Source organism: Piliocolobus tephrosceles, chromosome X (genome assembly GCF_002776525.5).
Source record: "Piliocolobus tephrosceles isolate RC106 chromosome X, ASM277652v3, whole genome shotgun sequence".
Classification (NCBI taxonomy): domain Eukaryota; kingdom Metazoa; phylum Chordata; class Mammalia; order Primates; family Cercopithecidae; genus Piliocolobus; species Piliocolobus tephrosceles.
In genome coordinates this window covers 86,510,516-86,533,646 of record NC_045455.1, presented here as the reverse complement: position 1 = coordinate 86,533,646, position 23,131 = coordinate 86,510,516, and the positions used below count along the sequence as shown (strand labels likewise).

Genomic DNA, 23,131 nt, shown 5'->3' with positions numbered 1-23,131 from the left:
GACCATCCTGGCTAACACAGTGAAACCCCGTCTCTACTAAAAAATACAAAAAAACCAACCCGGCGAGGTGGCGTCGCCTGTAGTCCCAGCTACTCAGGAGGCGGAGGCAGGAGAATGGCGTGAACCTGGGAGGCGGAGGTTGCAGTGAGCTGAGATCCGGCCACTGCACTCCAGCCTGGGCGATAGAGCGAGACTCCGTCTCAAAAAAAAAAAAAAAAAAAAAAAAAAATCAGGTGGGTAACAAGGAGCTGATGAAAATCTGCAGTGAGTTTTATGAAATTGTCCTCAGTACACCTGTAGCCAACCAAGAGTTCCTGCCAGGAATTTCATAGACCAGAGGCAGAACGTTAGAGGCAAGAGGGGCCTGTCTGATGGGCTGACAGAAGTTCCCAAAAAGTCCCAGATGCTGTTTTGCCTGGGGTGCTCTCTGCATATCCTGCTGCTCTCAGTTTAAATCTCCAAGACAGCCTTGTCCTGCTGGGTTAGACCACAGTGTTCTGTAATTGTTGATCCATTTACTGACTCTGGAAGTCAAGCTTCTTGAGAGCAGAAATGTCTGCCAGGCACATAGTAGGCAGGGGTGAAAGCACCTCAGACTTACCCTGCATTCAGTTTTAGTAGTAAATAGCTGTTCTGTTGGTTTCTAATTTGAGGAGTGGCACAGGTGGCTGATACGCAAGCATAGAATCACACAGATGATGCTAACAAGGACAGGCGTTTTCACTTCCCATTACCACCAGCTTCACGGGGTAGCATCAACCATCAGAAGAGATAATGCCCATTGAGCACACATGTTAAAATAACAGAGTATGGCAGGCTGGCCTGGGCTTTGGCCACACATCTGATTGCTTGAGGTTAATGGGATGATTAGTGGGTTGTCTGCTCTGCAAGGCTGCTCTAGCAAGGAAAAGTGAAAGGCAGTATCCCTGCGAGTTTGTGAAAAGTCTTAGATTGGGAGCCATGTCTAAAAAGAAGTGGAGGCTTCACTGTAGCAGATTTGCAGGGGTATGTTTAGGGAAAGACGTACAGGGAGTGAGTTGGATGTTTCATGGGAGTAGCTTGTCTTGCATTTCATCTATGAATAAAGAGATAGACCACGCCAGAATGAATGGAGAACTCAGGATGCAAAGGAGAACACTATATGACCAGATAAAAGAGGTAGCTAAGAAGACACAGCTGCTGGTTTGGGGCTTAGATAAATGTTCTTCAAGTGTCAACTTCCAGTTAAGCCTGTCATAGAATAAACAGAAATTTTAGAGGGATGGCCTTGTTAGGCTTTGCAATTTCTGGACTATATCACCAGGACAGTTTGGATGATTAACGCTGAGTTCTATTTTTAGCCCTCTTGAGTGAAAACAGGAGCTCATGTACTTGGCACTCGTTGGGAATTTTCCACTCATCCCCTGTTTAGAGAGGCACTGAGCTAACCCTGGGTGCTCAGAGGAGGCCTTGCTCATATTTCAGTCAACCCACAGTGTCATCACCCAGACCAGGCATAGTTTGGGCAACAGAGGGGATTAGAGACTTGAGATCCTTTCCAAGGGAGTCCTGGGTGTTCAACAGAACCTATGGGCCTTGCAAGATCACACTGGATTCTGTTGAACCATGATGGATGGAGGAATAACTTTTTGAGGCAAAGAACAGTGAATGGAAGATTCCTTTAAGTTCACTCTTGCCTAAGGAACAGTGTTCCTGCAGTCACAGCTATTGACTCATTTCATTGCAGGGTAGCACTACGTCATTCTGGTTTGGCTTGCAGAAAGCAAAAAGTAACTTACTTTATACAGATAATTCATAAATTAGAAGAGTTGATATCCTTTCAAAAACAAGCACTTACGGAAGAAGGGCTGTCGCCAAACTGCACAGGCTGGCCTTAGCGAGCCAGAGCTGAGCTGTGCCAGCATCTTCAGCAGCAACATATTCAGAGGTCATGAGACAGCATCCTTCTAGAAGCTGGTGGGGAAAACTAAACTCTCTCAGAAGTTATAGTTCAAGTAGGCTATGGTGAAATGGGTCCAGACGCTGTAAACAGACTAATGTGCAACTCACGAATCCACATCCAGGACAGAGACAGGCCGTTCAGGCTGTGGAGTGGGATGTGAATGCAGCCAGGGCATTGTTCCGTTGAGACAGAGTAGTCAGGAGCGGACCCTGCCTCTCTCCCAGTCAGACATGAAAAGCTGCTTGGTAATAGGCTCAGTGCAATTTGGATCTTGTTGCTTCTATCTAAGTATGGCTAGGAGGGGAAATCTTGGTGTGCTCATGTTTGATGAAGAGTGTGGACTTTGGGTGGAACTCTTGCCTTTGCCATTTCCTGGTGAGTTGTGCAGGGGCCAGCCACTTCACCATAGAGCCCCAGTTTCCTCCTCCATAAAGGGAAATAAAACCTGGAATGCTCTGGACAGTGTCTCGAGGAGTAAATGACTTAAAGGGCTTACCTAACATTGTGCCTGGACTACAGAGAGTGTTCGGTGCTGGACGGCATGAATCACCTGTAGTAATTAGTAAATAATACTTAGCCAGAACTTGCCAGAGTTAAGTTCTTTTCCTTGACATTTTAGTCATCAGGTTTGTTGCTAATGTTTGGCGGCCAACTCTTCCTCGGTGAGCCATAGAATGACTATAGTTTGGAACTGGCTGGTTTTAGAGCCTGAACTTGCAAAAGGATGGACGAGGTCATTTTTACTGGGTCTTCGTGATCTGTTTTAATAGCCTCTGCTTCCCCAAATGGAGATGGTACGAGGTCTCTAATCTCACTTCTATTTCCTTTCCACTTCCTTGCCTATCTCTTCCCTTCCTTCCTTTCTTTACTTGCCTTTTTTTTTTTTTTTTCTAGTTCTCACTTGGTTTCCATCAATCTTATTTGTGTTTCTCTTAAAGCAACAGATGAATGGGGAAGGCCTGGCCACAAAGTATCAGCATTAGCTTTTCAGCAAAGTGATTCAAGTCTGAAGGTCTTCGTCAGCAGTCTCCCTCATAGTCAGCACCGCACCTAAGAGGCCTGTCCCTCTCATAGGGCCTTCTGGCCACTCCTTCCCCACAGGCCTGATTCTTCTGTGGCTGGGAGTGTGGACTGGTCTGTTATGATGTGAGAGATCCCTGGGGCATGACTCTGTTAACGTCCAGCAGGGGCCATGACAGGGAGCTGAGGGAAGTGTTGGCTTTGAGTTAGAAATTAGAGTTCATTTGTTGTTTTTGTTATGTTCTGATTGTTCACTGCCTGGCCCGGTCTAAGTCTTTGCAACTCTCATTGCTCCGAGAGTGAACGCTGTGTAATGCTATTTCTGGACTGATAAGCATACTATTCCAATTATCTGGCTGTGTTTAGGAATTAGAGAATGTGAGTATTCAAAATGATTCTTGACAGTAAAAGCAAGTTAGTTTTTCCACTAGGTTAAGATTATTTCAGGGTCAATATCGAAATTAGCACTCTCCAAAATACCACATTTGTTTAACCTACAGGAACACATTGATTGTCATCTGGCCATATTATGCTGCTGTTAGAATGAGCATATAATCCCTGTGATCTGTCTGATTAGAATATGTTCCCTGTTCTGGCTTCTCCAATCTCTGAATCACATCAAAAATTAAGCAAAATCAAGGCAGGCCAGGAAGGTGCTTACAAAAACAGAGCATAAGGCCAGGCACGGTGGCTCACACCTGTAATCCCAGTACTGTGGCAGCTACAGATTGGGCAGATTGCTTAAGCCCAGGAGTTTGCAACCAGCCTGAGCAACATGGTGAAACCTTGTCTCTACTAAAAGTACAAAAAATTAGCTAGGCATGGTGCCATGCACCTGTAGTCCCTGCTACTTGGGAGACTGAGGTGTGAGGATACCTTGAGCCTGGGAGGTGAAGGTTGCAGTGAGCCGTGATCACACCACTGCATTCCCGGCTAGGTGACAGAGCGAGATCTTGTCTCAGAAAAAAAAAAAAAAAAAAAGAAGGATAAGACTGATATGGAAATTCTAAATGCATTTAGATAATTAATATGGAAAAGCACCTATTATATATAGGATGTTATCCAGTTGCAAATGAAATACAAGGAAACAGAAATATAATAACAACTTACACTTGTATGAGCTTGCTAAGTGCTGGACAGTAACTACATCACATACATTAATTTAATCCTCATGACAACCCTGCACCGTGGGTGTGGCGTTAGAGTAGGAATATTGAGATACAGAGTAGGATTAGGCAAGAAAATACATGCTCTCAAGTGTAACTGTTAGCTTTGAAATTCAGGGAAAACAAGGATGCTATGGGCTGGGATGGAAGGAGAGAACTTCAGAAATGAGATGGGAGGTGTCTGTTGGGTCTGTCTTAGTCTGTTTGGGATGCTATAACAAAATATCATAAACCAGGTGGTTTATAAATAACAGAAATTTATTTCTTACAATTCTGGAGGCTGGGAAGCCCAAGATCTAGGCTCCAACAGATTCAGTGTCTGGTGCTGGCCACTTTCCCGTAAACATTAGAACCTTCTGGCTGTATCCTTACATAGAGGAAGGGGCAGGGCAGCTCCCTGGCATCCCTCTAATTTTATTCGTGAGGGCTCCACCCTCATGACCTGATCACTTCCCGGAAGCCCCGCCTCCTAATATCATCAGCTTGGAGGTGAGGATTTCAACATGAATTTTAGGGGGATTTAGGGGGACATATACCTTCAGACTATAGCAGGGCCCATTTCCCTCAGGGACAGATCTATTGCTGCATTTTCTTAAGGAAACCGTTAGCTAATAATTTTTGACTCCTGTGATGAAAATAGCTCTCAGTGTATTATGAAAATAGGGTTTTATTTTTGACATGATGAATATTATGACACAGCTCAGCAAATGCCCTCTGGATAACCTGAGACCCTCCCACCAACCCAAAGCAGCACACTTGTTACCCGCGTCTCAAAACAGCACACCAGAAACAGTATTGTGAGAACGGTCTGGTCACAGTCCGCACACGTCCTTCAGAGGCGCTGAAACCAAAGGCAACGGTTATTAAGGAAGACAGAACATTCTCAAGGCCCCGATGATATTCACACTAGGTATTTGGTCCACATTTTACTCAAAATTCCCTCTCTGGAAATCAGTTTGCTTTGAGAGTCTACGCCACAGAATGACAGAGACTTTCTTTGAGGGCCTGTATTTTTGGTATCTCAGACTTGAAGAGAATTCATGTAGCACATCTTTTCTGGTAATTGTGAGTAATAAAATCATAATATGCTGTTTACGGTGACTCAGTAACGCAGATTACAAATTCAGCATATCTTCAACTACCTACTTTGATTTGAAAACAACTTAGCAGTCATTTAGTTATACGTGGCATTTTTTGCACTAAATGGTATTTCAAGCTTGAGATTTCCTCTTTTTTCATCTATTGATCCTGACAGTGGAACAAAAAGCTTAGAAACCTTCAATGTTGTTGGTCATATTACAAACAGAAGTGTTTCATGCTAAGCCTTCTGTCCTGATCTTTATTATTGATTAAGTAGCTAATCGTGTATGGACAAAAGGGTAAGTGTAAAAAACAGTTGGTAAAACAAGCATTTGGCCCTCAGAGAAATATGGCACAGACTTTTTTAATGGTTGGAAATCTCATAGTAGTGATAATAAGAAACACTGTATAATAATATATGGCAATAGATTAATGCATGGGACATAAATATGCAAAGAATTATTGCAGGATGATGTACAAGAGCGTGTACCAGACAAAAGCACAACCACGGGTGTTATTAATACTATCATGCAAGCTTTGCCATTTGAATGGGATACAAATGAATGAGTCAGACTTGATTTTGTAAGTTTTTATATGCTTATATAATGTGAAAATTATCTCCTTAAGGACTAGACTTATAAATATTTGCTTAATACGATTCATTAATTAATCATGTGAAAGTGCTTATCTAGCATAAAACTAGGGGACTCTCGGTATCCGTTTTGTTTTTTCAGAGTGAAAGTGCCCTTGTGAAAGAAAAAGAGCTGTCAATCGAACTTGCAAACATCAGGGATGAAGTTGGTAAGTAGGGCGTTGAAAATGAGGAGCATAAACAATGTCTTTTCCTGATTCCTATGAATGTGTAACAAAAGCAATTACACCTCCTGAAATAAGCCAGTGCAAACCTGCCTAGATGAATGAAGTGTCTTGCCCAGTGCAGTGGTGGGCTGCTGCGGCCTTAGCAGGGAACCATAATTTTCACGTCTCTGCTGTTCTAAAGACAGCTTCCTAACAGTTCACGGTGGAACTCATCAGTCCTTGACTCTGCCATTTGCAGACGGCAGCTCATACACCAGTCTGCATTGATCCATCTGGGTCCCCTCTGATAAAATGAGGTGCTGTCTCTAAGACGCGGATGTTCCATGGCTTCCTGCCACTGTCTGCCCCGTTGTGAAATACTCTGTGGTCTAGAACAAGGTCAAAAACACAAATCTGGTTGGATTAAAAATATGAGAGTTCATGTTGAAATTGCTAATCTTTGGCTGATGAAATGGTTTGGTTCAGACTGGACCATAGAGACCTCACAAATAAAATGATCCCCAAACCCTGGGGATGTGGTTTTCACTGTAGGTGAAGGACAGGACCAGATATTTGCCATGTTCTCATCGCTTGATCCCATGTTCCCTCTTGACCATCTGTTACTCTCTTTCCCCAGGAATCAGTCAGCACAGCTGAAATACGCATGGTCTGTTCCCATTGCCCACTATTGTCTTTATCAGTGAGCACTTCTGCTCCATCTAGTGTGGTCCTGGGAACAGGCCACCACGTGCAGGTGTGGCTTCCTCCGTGAGGGGATTGGAGCAAGCTCAGGTGTCCTTGGCACGTAGCCAGCCATGCAGATAGGCAGAAGGCTGGACTTCCCGGGGGACCACAGGCCCTGAGGTGTACAGTGGGCAGAATAGTGAGATCCAAGCATAGCCTTCCCCAACCCTTTGTATTCCTCTCTCCTTTTGTTAAAATGTTTCCTTTTTCTCCCCTGTGAGTTCTGTGACTTCTTTTAACGTTAAAGTAGGTCTGCAGTGGTCTCTTCTCCTCTCTAAGGACAGCAGGTGCTTGTGGGAAAACAGCAAATAACAGGCCCCTTCCCAGCCTCGCTGGTGTGTGATCCAGAGCAGCAGGACCCTACTACTGCTACACCCGGACACCCCTGCTCCCCAGCCAGGAGAAGCCCAGGGCTTGATGCCAGATATAAGCTTCTTCCGACAGAGTCAGCTAGGAAAGGCAGGGTGTGAGGAGCCCTGGGAAGCTGAGGTCCATGAGGGCCACGTCTGACCTGGCTGGAAGGAGGAGCGGGAGGGGTGAAAGCGGCCCCATGCCCCGCAGACTCCTGCTGGAAAAGTCTCATCCTTCCTTTTTGCCATTATTGTTGTTTTCGTGGAGATTGAGCCTAATTTCTGTTTGTTGGGTATCACCCCAAGCAGCATTCACAGGGACAGCTCCAGTGATGACCTCATTGCCAAGGCCGCCGTGGGTGCAGCCTCTGTGCCCCCATCTGAGTTTCTTCACCAGTGTGGCCACCCCTCATGATCCAGATGCCCACATCTGGCCTCAAAGACCAGTGTTGAGAGTGGCCCCCACTTTTTCCTGAAGGGAAACTCCTGGTACACTCACTGGTGACCCTGCCCAATGCCAGGGACTGTTTCCGTTCTTCTCTAAGGAAGGCCTCACCACCGTTCACCCATGGAGCCATGGGTCCCATGTGATTGGCTGCCCTGCCGCGCATGCACACATTGTACACACATGTACACACATGCACACATTGTACACACATGCACACATTGTACACACGCACACACATACACACATGCACACACACATTGTACACACATGCACACATTGTACACAATGCACGCACACACACGCACACATGCACACACACGTGCGCACACACGCGCACACACGCACGCACACGCACGCACACACGCGCACACGCGCACGCACACGCGCACACACACACACACACACACACACACATGCACACACACACGCGCGCGCGAGCCGTCCTCCCCGATGACTCCCATGGTTCCTTTAAAAGGACCTTCTGCCTCCTTCCCACTGATGGAAACAGCTTTATCAAAAAGGAGTTCCTCCTTCCTCACCTGATGAACGGCAGAGCCCCCTCTGCACCCATCCGCTCTAGGGCCTGCCCTCAGTTGGAGGTGATTCTGAGGCCTCTGCTCCTCAGCGAAGCTGCCAAAGAGCAGGTTTCAACTCTGCTGGCCTTCAGGTCAGCTCCCAGGGGATGTGGAGGTGGAGACAGCCGGGAGATCTTGCCTTGTCCCCTACTGGAATCTGCCCTCCACCTTGTAGAGGTAGAGACCCTTGGAGATGGCCCCTGATGACACTGCAGGACAGCTCAGAGGCCTAGGGTAGAGGTTCCAAAATTCTCAATTCACAGTGACCACAGTGTCTCAGTAACTTTTTTTTCACAGTCTCAAGGCCAAATAAATTCCTCGCAGCTCTATTTATTAAGGAGTTAGGTCTAAGCCACTTAAGTGTGTATGTCCTAACAACTTTGTGGCCATTTGAAAAACTGAACATAAATGGAAAGAAAACAATATATTTTTGTTTTATTCTTAAGGAACCATGATGACTTGCTTGTGATTGGGCCCCACACAACTTCTCAGACCTTGGCATCGGATTGGATAAGGCTATCCTTGTATCTTGTTTCACACTGATTTTCACTGCATACTTTTTATCATAGCAGCAGCCAAAACCTCAGCTTTGAAAAGATACGATATCAAAGGGGATGAAGTGTGAGCTAATGTTGAGCTAATGTCAAAACTCTGAACCCCCCCAAACCAGGAGTTCGCATGGTGTCCCCCACGGAGGCAGCCTTGGTGTGTTTCCCTTGGGAGTATTAACAGAAGAAACCCTGCAGTGCCCTGTGATTTGCCACAGTGGCCCAGGGTGCCTCGGCACACAGTTTGCAAACCACAGGCTTGGGGACACTTTCTTGCCCTCAGTGGCTGAGAGACTTGAGCATGAGGAAGGTTGGGTCTTCAGAGACTCAGGAACAGAAAGATGCTGATAAGTTATGGTTCAGCTGGAAAAGTGTGCAGTGTTACCCCTGTAATGTATAGCTCCTGCCGCCTTTCCTCCTCCCTTAGCAAGATATATTGGTCTCAGTTAAGGGAGTGATAGAAAAGCATTGAATTATATGAGGACTGTCAAGTCTTGTAGCCCTGAAATGCTAGAAGCCAATCTCTGAGTATGCTTCTCTATGAAATAGACGAGTTTCTAGGGGGTTCCAAGGCTTGGCAGTTCTGAGCATGGGCTTTAGGCTCAGGTGGGACGAGCTGGTAGACCTCTGTGTCCCACAAGTTCCCCTTCATAAAATGTAAAGTCAGTTAAAGAAGATAGTGCTGATGAAGCACTCCGTCAGGGTGACTCTCCTAACTATCCGGTGTGTAGCACTTTGAACCCAAAGATAAAAGATGGAAATTTCCACTCCAGGGTGAATTTCTCCCTGGAGAGACTTCTGTACTCCCCGTGGGCAAGCTTTGGCTCTGAGGGCCCTGTGTCCCCTGATGCAGTTGGGTTGGGTGCCGGGTGTGCCAAGTGCAAGGCTGCTTCTCTCTGTGCTTTCCCGAAGCTTCTAAATGCAGCAGGCACTACACAAGGATTACGTTGGGTTTTGGGTTTAAGTCTTATTTGATTTCTGCCTAAGTGCTAAGAATAGAACCGGAATTACCTGCCAGATGAAAAAGCTACTGGAGGGAGGGCGGAAGGCCTTGGCAGCACCACTGCCTGGTTCCTTCAGCCCAGCTTTCATCCCCGGCACACACTTCAGCAGCAAGCACCCAGTTCACAGCTGAGATTGCATTGGTGAGAGAACAAAGACGGAGGGGAATGTGGGGATCAATCGTCAACCATAAAGCGCATAAGCTCTGGCGTCTTGGCGTGCAGTGTGTTCTCTTTCTGGGAGAAGAGCATTGAGCACATCTGGCTTACGAGTGGGCCAGAGAGAGTAGTATGGCCAGTCCCTTCACCTTAGCACCAGCCCTGTCCTAAGTTAAGGCTCTTGTCAGCTGAGTCTAATGGGAACTAGAGGTGGAGGGATGTGGGGGGACATGCGGGAGATGGAATTTCTAAGGCTCTGAATTCAGACAAGGAAGAAGGGAGGAAGGTGCAGAAAGTCAGAATAGTTAGATGTATTTATTGCAGATTCCAGAACAGGGCTGTCCTGTATCCCAAATCTAAAAATTGCTGCTTAAACTGTTTCATATCCATTAAACTGCTGCCCTAAATTCCACCAATTCCACTAATAAGTACCCATCCATTGTCCAAACTTTTGAGGTGAATAAATGCAATCAAAAGCTTTAGCATCTGGACTGAGCACAGTGACTCACACCTGTAATCCTAGCACTTTGGGAGGCCGAAGCTGGTGGATCACCTGAGGTCAGGAGTTCGAGACCAGCCTGGCCAACATGGTCAAACCCTAGCTCTACTCAAAAAAAAAAAAAAAAAAAAAAATTAGCCAGGTGTGGTGGCAGGTGCCAGTAATCCCAACTACTGAGGAGGCTGAGGCAGGAGAATCACCTGAACCCAGAAGGCAGAGGTGGCAGTAAGCCAAGATTGCGCCATTGCACTCCAGCCTGGGTGACGAGCAAAACTCTGTCTCACAAAAAAAAAAAAAAAAAAAAGTTTTAGCGTCTGGTCAGAATCAGCTTTGTCTGTGTTCACAGGCCTGATGCATATTAGAATCACCTGCAGTGATGCCCTAGGCAACAGAATCAAAACATTTGAAGAGGAGGCCTAGGCCATTTTTTTTAAAGCCCCCAGGTGTTTATTAAGTACAGTGAAGTTGGAGATTCAGTGAACTACACTGAAGGACAGGGGTTTGATTTGGGCCAGGGACAGGGTTGAGGCACGGAGTACATCAATTGGGATAGGCCTGGGAGGGCAGGATCCCATCATGGGGGGCCCTGGGCAGCAAGGCAGGCCAAAGAAGAGTAGCACAGGTGGGTGGGGAAAGGTGCAGAAAAGGAAGATGCGAAAGACAGATTGCACCTGTTTGGAGATTATACTGAGGCTGGCCTGGCTCCTGAGAAATGGCAAAGGATATCCCTTTCCTTCACTCCCGCTCCTTCCTTCGCCTTTGCCCGTCTGCCTGGGGGACTCAGTCTTCTCAAGTCAGCTACCCTCCCGGTTAGATGGACTTTGGGGAGCGAGGTGTGGAAAGCAATCCCCGGTACATCTGCAGACACTGCCCTTTTATACCTTCCCATTTGTGACATCTCTGGTGGTGTCACGACTGAATCTTCTAGAAGGTCCGTAGTTGGCATGGTGCCCTCTACCAGAGACTTGATGTGTGTCCTCACGCACTGGAAGAGAACCTACAGTAGTCTTTAAGTAGGAATTTCCTGGCAATTGATTTACAAGTAAACCTTGAGAACATGCCCTGGTGAGTGCTGTTTTCTCATGCCCGGGGTATAGAGGGTTTCTCCATACTGACGGCCAATTCTTCCTCATCAGCTGAGTGTCCGGTGATCCCATTCGGTTCTGACACCAAGGACCCAGTGTTAGTATAGACCCCAGGTTGAGAGCTCAGTCCCACAAGACCGTGTCCACCTCAGAAACCAGACCTAAGTCTCAGCGGCCACCCAAGGTTCTGTCCAATCTGCTATAAACTCAGAGGTTCCCACAACGGCCTCCTTAGATTTGATAATTCACTAGAAAGGTTCATGGAGCAGGGTATATGGCAGGGAGAGAGATGCGGAGTTTCCGTGCCCTCTGGGTGCACCATCTTCCCTGGACCTTGGTGTACTCACCAACCCCAAAGCCCATTGAATCACATTCAAGAGTTTATATAATTTTGGCCAAGGCAGGTGGATCACTTGAGGCCAGGAGTTCGAGGCCAGCCTGGCCATGACGAAACCCCATCTCTACTAAAAATACAGAAAAAAATTAGCCAGGCGTGGTGGCAGGTACCTGTAATCCCAGCTACTCGGGAGGCTGAGGCAGGAGAATTGCTTGAACCTGGGAGGCAGTGAGCTGTGATTGTGCCACTGCACTCCAGCCTGGGCGACAGAGCAAGACTCTGTCTCAAAAAAAAAAAAAAAAAAGTTTATATAATTCTATCCCCAGCCTCCCTTCCTCTCCCTGGAGGTGGGTGGGTGGGACTGAAAGTTCTAATCCTCTAATGACTTGTTCCTTCTGGTGACCAGCCCCATCCTAAAGTCAAGTTGGGACCCTACCCTAAGTCACTATTAGCATAAACTCAGGTGTGATTGAAAGGGGATCATTATGAGTCACAAAAGGTAATCCTGCCACTCGAAAAACTCCAAGCATTTTAGAGACTTGTGCCAGAAACTGGGGAGAAGGACCAAATATATTTTATACCACATCCAGACCAGGTCGGTCCTATAGTCATGGAGAATGATTCACTCATTTAGCAAGGTTCTGAGCACCTTGTGTGGAGCAGACAGGGAAGTCAGGAGTTTAGGGCTAGTCCAGACCAGAATGACAGTACCCTATCCATTGCATTTTAGAGATCAGTCTACAGACTTGTTTCAAAGATCTTGGCTAAAGCTGGGGCATGTGCCAAAAGCACCAAAGGAAAAACTTCGTTCTCTTTAATCTCAGTCCGTTCGTGCATCCAACAGCTGTTTCTTGAGCACCTACGTTTTACCAGACACAGGCTGGTCAGGGTCACCATGGGTGGTGCGGTAGGTTATACTGTTTAAAGGGGCACCCCTCTGGGTCACGGCTGCAATGCATCCATATTGCAGCCACCACCAAGCCCTGTGCCCTGGCATGAGGCTGCTGCCACTCAGAAGAAGGGACACTTTTTCCCCAGATTGCACAGAGGTGCTGTGTGGGCTAGATTGACCCGATGCTTAGTACCAGAGATTTTGTGGTGCAGAAGACTGGGCTCATCTTCTCAAAGAGTTTACAATTAACAGCTTTGTGAAAGAGGTGCTATCTACTGTGGACCTCATATGCTAAGATGCAAATAGATGCTGTGGGCGGGGGAGGAGAGCACAACCATGGAGCACCGACCAACACCTGCTGCCCCCCGTCAATCCGCCCTGGGACAGTGGTTGCCATGATCACTTGCAGGTACTGCCCATTCTGTACACCTGAGGACAGAACAAGTGTTTCCCTGTTTCTCTTTCTGTGTATCGGAGTCTTCATACTTGTCATTTCATAGCCATAAAATGTTCTATAGTGCTGATAAACTACAATACATTCCTTTTCTTTGAGCATTTGGATTTTTACCATTTTTGTTGTTATGCAACAAGTGTAGTGTTTGCAAATTACTTTTTACCTCTTTTGTTATTTTCTTGGGAATATATTCTCCAAAGCACTGACTGATGATTTTGGGAGGATTTTACATTTGTCCCAAATGTATCTATAATGCAAAATGTGTTGGATATTTATTCTGTAAATCAAGATAAAAGATTATGGTGGATTTCATCTTATGTTGCTAGGGTTGTCTTATAAAGAGGAAATTAAATCTTCTCTCTCTCCCTCTCATGCACACACACATACACACAAATGAGAAGAGACACATAATATCCAAGTATGTATCAGGGTATAGTTTACGACTGAGCCTTTTGTGGTTCAAGAGTACAGTCCCTATGGAGTGGCTGAATTTGCTCATATTTGTGTTACATTGTACATGTTTATTATCCATAGTTCAAAAATCCAAAATCTGAAATGCTCCAAAATCCAACACCTTTTGAGCACTGACCTGATGCTCAAAAGAAATGCTGATTGGATGCTTTCGGATTTCAGATTTTTAAATTAGGCATGCTCAACTAGTAAGTATAATGCAAATATTCCAAAAAAAAAATCCGAAATGTGAAATGCTTTTGGTACCAAGCATTTCAGATAAGGGATACTCAATGTATGTTTCCTTGGAGACAGGGCACTCTGGTGTCAAAAATGAAATCAGATCAAGTTAGAATTTTAGGAGTATATGATGCATACAAAAGTATACGTCATGAACTGGGAGACCTCAAACCAAAAACTGCTACTAAGGCTCAACTTTACAGCAGTTGCAGCACAATTTCTAGAGCATAAAGATTTTGACTTTTTTCATGATTGGCTGTCATATATTCTTTTTTAAGGCAAATAGAGCTGTTTGAGCTGATTCATCTGTAGCTGATTGGTTTGATTTCATTGAATCATGCTTATAAAGGCCAAAAGCTTACTTGTGTGTTTGTTTAGGGATAGAATAATTGCCTGTTTGGGGAACTCAGGGTGACTTAAGTTTCAGTTACCTGGCTCTAGGTGGTTGGCCTTGGGGTATATAAATTGTGGCCTCCATTTTTGTTTTTTAAAAATGCTGGTCATAAAGGATCTCATCCTCAACTCGCCCTCCATGGGTGATGGCTCTTGTCTGTGGGGTTTTGGGGAATTGGGTGTGTCCTTGGAAAAGGCTTCCCCAGGTGGTGGTGGTTGTGGGGATTTTGGATGCCCAGGAAACCAGAATCCAGCACCACACCCAGGGAGGAAGAGCAAAGATGCTAGAAATAGATTTAATATTTGATTTTTATCACATTTAAAAATTTTCCAGAAAATAAAATATGACCCTTGATTTTTCTGATGGAACACCACACTCCAAATTCCAAAGTCGAATATTGAATCACTGAAGAGCACTGATGTATTTGTAAGCACTGAAATCGGTTTATAAGATGCTGTTCCCCAGAAAGGATTATCTCCTTTCGAGATCGTATGCCTCACGTTTTGTTTACTGCCATCAGGTGGATGTTTAAGGTTCTCTCCCTGGCCAAGCTGAGAGAGAAAATGGCATCACAGTCACATTGTGACTGCCTTATTAGAAAACCTGAGTCTTAAAAATCAATATGAATTAAACAGACTCCACCAGACAGAAAACATGTAATGCAGCGGCGATACAACGGAGCCTTCCGGCTGGCACCGCTCGCTAACCCTGCTGCCCTGCCGGCCAGACTGGAAGGCCTGTTGAAATGTGCATGAACCAATGATGCTTCCACAGCAAAACTCCCGTCATGCTCTTCCCTGGGGCTGCTCAAAGCTGTGACTATCTGAATGTGGTGTGAAATTGGCTCTTAACTTTGAAGTTCTCAATCACCCCAGCTGCTGGCTTCATTGGCCAGAACTAAGTCACAAGGCAAATTCAGCCACAATGGAGATGGGGACATGTGTTTTTTTCCCCTTGGTGGCCTTGCCCAGATATTGCCCGATTCACCTGCAGCTACCCCCAGTCCCCAGTACTGCTGGACAAAGCTGCCTCCTGCTCCTGTGCCCTTTTCAGAGCTTGTGACAGCCTCTCTTCTCAGTGTCCCCACCTAAGCCAGGCCACAGGTTTTCATCTTCCTGCTGGGTTCAGATTTAAGATGGACTTTGCTTTTTTATCTTTTCTGAACACTTTAAAAATACTAAAAATGGAATATAGTTGAAAAACAGAATGCTCTATTCTTTTTTTTTTTTTTTGAGACGGAGTCTCGCTCTCACCCAAGCTGGAGTGCAGTGGTGTGATCTCAGCTCACTGCCACCTCCGTCTCCCGAGTTCAAGCAATTCGCATGCCTCAGGCTCCCTAGTAGCTAGAATTACAGGCACGGGCCACCATGCCCAGCTAGTTTTTGTATTTTTAGTAGAGATTGGGTTTCGCCATGTTTGTCAGGCTGGTCTCGAACTCCTGACCTCAAGTGATCTGCCCTCCTTGGCCTCCCAAAGTGTTGGGATTACAGGCATAAGGCACCATGCCTGGCCTAAAGCACTCTTTCTAGCAGAGTTTCTCAGGTATTGTACAGAAATCCAAATAGTTAAATCTGTTTTGATTAAGGTAAGTTTATTGAAATATAGCAAAACAATACCTGAATGTTTTCTATAATATAAAATAAAGATGTAGGAAAAAATTTTGAGAACTTGATATAAAGGTATGGTAGGAATCTAAGTTTGTGGCAGTGAGCACTGAATTGTTATTTATTATGTTCTTAAGTTATTGACTAGCATGCATTTTTCAGTATGCTCTCATTTATGACTAGCAGCCCACACATACACACACATACAGTGGAAGGTATTTGTGAGATGATTTACCATTCATGGTTATCCAAAAAAATTATCTTCTGGTCTTAATGGTTATAATCCCTTATAGTTACACAGTGCTTGGTACCTCCAAGCCCTTCCATATGACATGTTTTATTTATTCAAACAGTAAAGTAGGTGTTGGTATCCTTATTTTATACATAAGAAAACAGGGTCAGAAAGAGTAAGTGATTTCCTAACAGCATACAGCTGGTGTCGGAGAAAAGTCTTAAATTCTTCCCACATACAGCATCTAAGTTCACCACAGCATTTGCACCCTGACCACCAAGTGGTTTTTTTTTTTCCAATTTTTAATTTGGTAAATTAAAATATCAGATAAATAAAATAAAATAGTTGTTACTCCTAACTCCATATGACTTCTACACAAAACCATGATAGATGCTAGTATAAATCTGTCCAAACATGGATTATAACACAGTGTGATTTCATTGGTCCTAGACTATATCCATTAGGATTGGGTTCAGGCATGAATAACAAAATCCCGAAGTAATGGTAGCTTAAGCAAGGCAGCTGTTCATTTCTCTCTTACACAGGAGTCAAAAGGTGAGCACTGAGGAGCAGCTGTGGTTCTGCTCCCCGTCCTTGGGGACCCAGGCTCCTTACAGCCACTGTCCTAAGACCGCAAGGAGGAGGACCATGATCCCCCCGACTGTGGTCCAGTGTGACAGTTGGTGTGACAGTCATCGATCACATCTAGGTTGCAGGTGGCAGGCTGGAAGAAGGAATGAACAAAGAAGCAGAGAAAGTGGGTCCGCCGTCTCTGGGGGAAAGTGTCCAGGAACTGTACTTGACTATACATCTCTTTGGCCAGAACTAAGTCACAAGTCAAATTTAGCCACGATGGAGCTGGGGAAATGTGCTTTTTTTTCCTGTTGGTGACCTTGCCCAGCTGTTATGTTATTGCTATGGAAGAAGGGGAGAGTGTGACTAGCACCCTATATCATAGGTCCTCAGTTGCCTCAACAGTTAGATGGGGATAGTAGTCCTGTCATATGTAGGTATGAGGTAGGTGAGGGCAAAGGATCTAGCAGAATGTTTGGAAGAATAGTGGGTGCTCAGTATGTGTTAATTCCCTTACATTTCAGATTAGATTCTGCTGTCTCCTCTCTCACCCAGCTTTAAAGAAGCTGACTCAAAATTAAGAAACCAAGAAACCAGCAGAAAAAGTAACCAACCTTGGGATCACAAAAAGAATGTACGTTGTCTGATTCATAAAAATATCTGTTCTAAGCACACCGACTAAAAGACAGAGTTTGTCAGATTAGATAAAAAAAGAAAAGCAAGACTTGGCTACATGCTGCCTAAAAGAAACCCACTTCAAACATAAAGACACAAATAAGTTAAAAGTGAAAGGATGAAAAAATATATATACTATATTAACATCAATCAAAAGAATATTGGAGTGTCTGTATTCGTATCACACAAAGCAGACTTCAGATCCAGGAACATGGCTAGGAGTGAAGATGGCCATTACATAGTGACAAAGAGGTTGATTTACTAAAAAGACATAATGATACCAAATACCTACATGCCGAACAATAGAGCTTCTAAACACTGAAGCAAACATTGATAGAACTGAAAGGAGAAATAGACAAATCTACAGTTATGGTTGGAGACTCCAGCACTCCACTCTGAGTAACAATAGAACAAGCAGGCAGAAAATCAGTCAGCTGTAGAAGGACCTGAACAACGCTATCTTCCAACTTGACCTTACTGACATTGTAGAATGCTATATCCAACACAACAGAATACACATCTTTTTCAAATATATGTGAAACATTTGGCAACACAGACCATATTCTGAGCCATAAAACAAACTTCAACAAATATAAAAGAACTGAAAGTATACAAAATGTTTTGGACTATAATATAGTCTATAAATCAGTAACATAAAAATATCTGAAAAAAATCTCCAAACATTTGGAAAGTAAACATCCAAATAACACATAGGTTAAAGAGGAAACAAGATAAATTAGGAAATATTTCGAATTAAATAAAAACACAACATATCAAAATCTATGGAATGCAAAATTCTCTCTGATTAGCAGAGTTGGATCTTCTCATTCAATTTGCCAGCAAAATTTAAGAGGCACCAAAATATGTACCAGGCTCTTTCCTAGGTAAGCTGATGGTGAGGTGAGGAGTGTTATTTGAAAGAAGGTTTAGATTTAGTAGGTTTAGTGTACTGTCCGAATTTTTTTTTGAAATGGAGTTTCGCTCTTGTTGCCCAAGCTGGAGTGCAGTGGCACAATCTCAGCTCACTGCAACCTCTGCCTCCTGGGTTCAAGCGATTCTCCTGCCTCAGCCTCCCTAGTAGCTGGGATTAGAGGTGTGTGCCACCACACCCAGCTATTTTTTTTTTGTATTTTTGGTAGAGATGGGGTTTCACCATATCGGCCAAGCTGGTCCCAAACTCCTGACCTCAGGTGATCTGCCCACGTCAGCCTCACAAAATGCTGGGATTATAGGCGTGAGCATGCATGCCCGGACTACTGTCAGAAATTTGAGAGTGACAATATAGCTTCAAATAAAATTACTGATTTCCTTGCACAATAGACCACTCAGCATGACTAGGCCTGGAAATTACCTGCCCCTGTTATAGGAAAATAATATCAGTTCTAAGCGGGGAAAATTTCAGACCAGTGATGTCAACTGCCATGATTAGATTTTATTCCAGTAAATGTAATTTTCTAAAGTCATTTTAGTTTCTATTCCAAACAGGTGGTTACCCATGCACAGTAATATCAATACTGCAACCTCCCTTAAATGTACCAGAGACTAGGATTGGTTGCCATGGAAAATACATTATCAGCTACAATTTCACAAAACTGCTACACTTTGAGAAAATGATTCATTCCACTTGGCAGCAACGTATTTTTTGATATTTATAAAATTATTTTACATCTATGTGCCTAACACTTTCTGGTTATTTTATGTGGAGGTGTTTGTTTTGTAACCCGTTAAAATGTTTACTCTTGTATGAATAAAGACAAAGATAACTTTTTTCTGATATATGTTATTATTATTTTTGAGACAGTCTTGCTCTGTCACCTAGGCTGGAGTGCAGACATGCAGTTGTAACTCCTGGGCTCAAGTGATCCTCCTGCCTCAGCCTCCAGAATAGCTGGGACTACAGGTGTATGCTACCACACCCAGCTGTATATGTATATGTAGTAGATATGTGTGTGTGTGTGTGTGTATATATATATTGTAGAGACAGGGTCTCACTGTGTTGCCCAGGCTGGTCTCGAACTCCTGGACTGAAATGATTCTCCTGCCTCGGCCTTCCAAAGTGCTGGGATTACAGATGTGAGCCACTGTGCCTGCTAATGTTAGTATTTTTAAATCTGTGAGTTTAATCTTTAACTAACCTGAACTGACTGGCTAGAATAGCTCCAATACCAAGGGCAAACGCTAAATCACCCTGGGGACAAGCAGCTTCTGGAAACAGAGTCAGCTGCCTCCACTGGTTTAGGACTCCATAAATCTAATATTTGAATAGTACAGTTTACAAAACTCTTTCACACATTATTGCATTTGATCCTGACAACAACAGTAGGAGATAGGCAAGGGAGATAATACCACCATCAATTTGACAGTAAATACATCATGGCTATACAGAATAGAAGCAAACCCCAAATCTCATACCTATTAAGAAGAACAGAGCTGCATCCTTATCTCTTCCCACCATAACCATATCAGGCCGCCTTCGCTTTGTAAGATCTAAATTGGTGTCTGAGAGAAGATAATAAATAGCAAGAAAAAGACTTAACGTGTTATAGATTTAACCTGGAAATGGCTGAAGAGCATTTGCAAAATATATGTTGTAAATTACAGACAATCACATGCAAATTATGCAAACATAATCGACTCAATTGAGTTTCTCTTGAACAGGGACCTCCTCTTATTTTTCAGGGTATGTTAAGCCTCTGGCCCAGGGATTAGCACGATGAATGTGGGGAATTCAGCTGCTTCATTTTATAAACTTTATTGAACACAGATGTACCCTTTACTGTGCCAGGAGGAAAAGAAAGATATGACCAGGGCTCTGCACTCCTGAAATGCCTGTGTACTGGAGAGACAGACAAATAGCAGGTCATTCATATCCAGTGTAGGGAGCAAGGTGCTGGTGGTCTGGGAGTTTAGAGGAGGGTTTGTAACCCAGTCAGGGGTCCAGAAAAGGAGGTAGGAGAAAAACAGCTTCAAGGAAATGTAGGGGTCGGTGAACAAGTGATTCTTCCATACACTTGGTCAGTTTCAGAGACAGCATTAATGACAACATTGACTTAATCTCTCTACTGGGAAACAGGAAAAACAGTGAAGACAGTTCTGTTTCCATATGGCTATCTCTAAGCAGGAGGAGTAGAGCAAATGAGTTTGTGTTTATGAGACTTACTATTGCTTGCATAAAAAGCAGGGCCGGTGTCTAGGATATGAGGCTTAAAGGATTCTTGGCAGATTTTTTAACATTTGATTTTTTTTTGGTCATGTCTAAGCCATTATGAATTAGCCTGATTCACTCAAAGAACCACTGATACCACCAGGGCCATGGTTAGGTATTAAATGTACCTAATAGACTATCAGTCTATTTGCCTAATTTGGCAGCTGATTTGAACAAATATATAAATTGCAGTGTATGTTTATATAGTAGTCAAGTCTCTTTTTGATAAGAATTGCACTTTTTCAGCCGAAGAAAGTTAATTCTGTTGAACAAGATGATAACTTGACCAATTCTGCATTGCAAGTAATCATGTAAAGACCTAACTAGGTCACTGCTACTGAAACCTAAGTTTCAGTATGAATCTGATGAAGAGCCAGGGCTCTTCAACACAGCTGTTTTCTATTTACAAAGGTCCTGATGAAGAACATGGTCAGAGTTTAGCCAGTCAGAAAGATGATTCCAGGTGAGGTGTCATCTGGAGAGACCAGGCTGGCAGCTAAGTGCAGGTGCTTACCTTAGTGGATTCCCTGTGGTCCAGCTGTTTAAATTGTCCTTGTTAGTACACCAGGAGTGGTTCTGACTTTCAGGGAAATACTTTTAACTCAGTTTACTGGAGCATGATATAGAAAACCAAATTACCAATGTATTAGTTTACAATGAGAAATATGTCTCTTTATAGGCAGACCCACCTGGGAGCCAAGGTAGTAGTGGTCTGGGAGTTTAGAGGAGGGTTGTTACCCAGTCAGGGGTCCAGCAAAGGCCGTAGCAAGGAAACTGCTGAGCTTTAAGGAAACGTAGGAGTCAGTGAACAAACGATTCTTCCCTACACTTGATCAATTTTAGAAAGGCAAAATTGTAATCAGTGGCTGCTCAGTGGACCAAAGTCAGTCGTGTGCTGTATCAATACTAATGGCACCTTGCCGAGATATCCCTGAGGAGCTATCTGCATAATGATTTCTTTTCTAGGTCCTCAGTGTTTAGACATCCCCATGGGAGGAGACGGAATCCTATTAGAATCACAAGAAGCTTTTCTCAACTGTTCATACCCTGTCTTCTGCTTCTAGCCATAATAGCATAACTGGTACTGACTGTGATAACCACTGGTACACAGCTATAAAACAGACAGAACATGAGGCAACTGTTTCTAAGCACTGCACAGTTGACACCGTAGCCTGTAATTCTTGGAAAAAGGGAAGCACATGAAATGAGTCAGTCCCGTTAGCCCCAGCTTACTGCCTGGGGCCGCTCACCAAACCTGGGCGCGGGAGGTGTGCAGGTTGTGGCCGCCATCTTGCTGGGCGGAAGAGGTCAACACCAGAGTACAGGGCAGTTGAAGTGACTAGGAATTCCACTAGCTACTAGTGGGGTGAGCACTGGACAGGAGTAAGCTGAGCAGAGCAGGGCCCCAGGGATTACATGGGGCATTCCCATGTGATCTTAGGTGAAGGGTAGGCTGCACATATTCAGAAGGCCTGCAGAGGGCAGCTGAGGCAGGTCTGAGTGCTGAGTGGAGGTTCCACTGGTTGTGCAGTGCTGGAAAATATGGGAATTCCAGCCCAGTCGGGGGGAAGATTCTCACCAAGTACTGTGAGCCATCAGTTGAGACCTGAGAAAGGCCAGTCTGTAGAATGACCGTTATCTAGAACAAGGGTCTCTCTAGCACGAAAGATGAATAAAACCATGTGTGACAGAATCAAAGGCATCCAGTAAGTGAACTGTCTGCCAGAACAACACACTCAATGCCCATCAAAGGAAGATAATGTCATACAGACTCCCTGCACTACCTCATCCACAGTGTTGAGCATAAACAAAAATAGGCATACAAAGACGCAAGGCCTATAATCAAGGAAACAAGTAGTCAATAGAAATGAGTACTGAGGGTCAGGTATGTTAGCTCACACCTGAAATCCCAGCACTTTGAGGGGCCAAGGCAGGTGAATTGCTTGAGTTCAGGAGTTCGAGACCAGCCTCCGCAACACAGCAAAACCCCATCTCTATTAAAAGTACAAAAATTAACTGGGCATGGTGCTGCACACCTGTAGTCCCAGCTGCTTGGGAGGCTGAGGTGGAATGATTGCCAGAGCCCAGAAAGTGGAGGTTGCAGTGAGCCATGATCACACCACTGCACTCCAGTCTAGGCAACAGAGCAAGACCCTGTCTCAAAATAAAAATAAAAATAAAGTTGTGTAAAAAAAAGAAATGGATATTGAAATGCCCCAGATGTTGGAATTAGCAGATACGAAAATGTAAAAGCTATTATAAACACGTTCTAGCACTTCTACAAAAAGAGGAATGTAATGAGTAAATAGGTAGAGGAGCACAACAGAGAAATAAAAACTATTATAAAAGAACCAAATGGAAATGTTAGAACCAAAAACAGAACTCTGAAATAAATCATTCACCGATGGGCTTTCAAGCAGACTGGAGACTACAGAAAAAAGAGTCAGTGAATTGAAGATAGATCAACAGATAATTAGCCAATCAGAAGAAAAGAGAGAGAGAAAAAAAAAAAGGGCAGTCCCAGTGATCTGTGGGACTATAGCACCCAGGTCTAACGGATGGGTAATTGAGTTTTCAGAAGGACAAGAGAGAGGAGATTGAAGGGGGAAAAAAAATGGAAGAAATAATGGGCAGAAATATCCTGAGTTTGATTTTAAAAG

At 44.2% G+C, this 23,131-nt stretch overlaps 1 protein-coding gene across 4 annotated transcripts in view; it reads left to right on the top strand.

Annotated features, from left to right (window-relative positions):
- The window catches only part of MTUS2 (microtubule associated scaffold protein 2), a 640,565-nt gene that overhangs the window by 570,182 nt on the left and 47,252 nt on the right, over positions 1 to 23,131 (top strand). For all 4 annotated transcript variants that reach the window (XM_031934947.1, XM_031934946.1, XM_026454233.2 and 1 more), the window contains one exon: positions 5,943 to 6,009. In XM_031934947.1, coding sequence (XP_031790807.1) covers positions 5,943 to 6,009 — 67 coding nt within the window. The remainder of the gene's footprint in view (positions 1 to 5,942; positions 6,010 to 23,131) is intronic.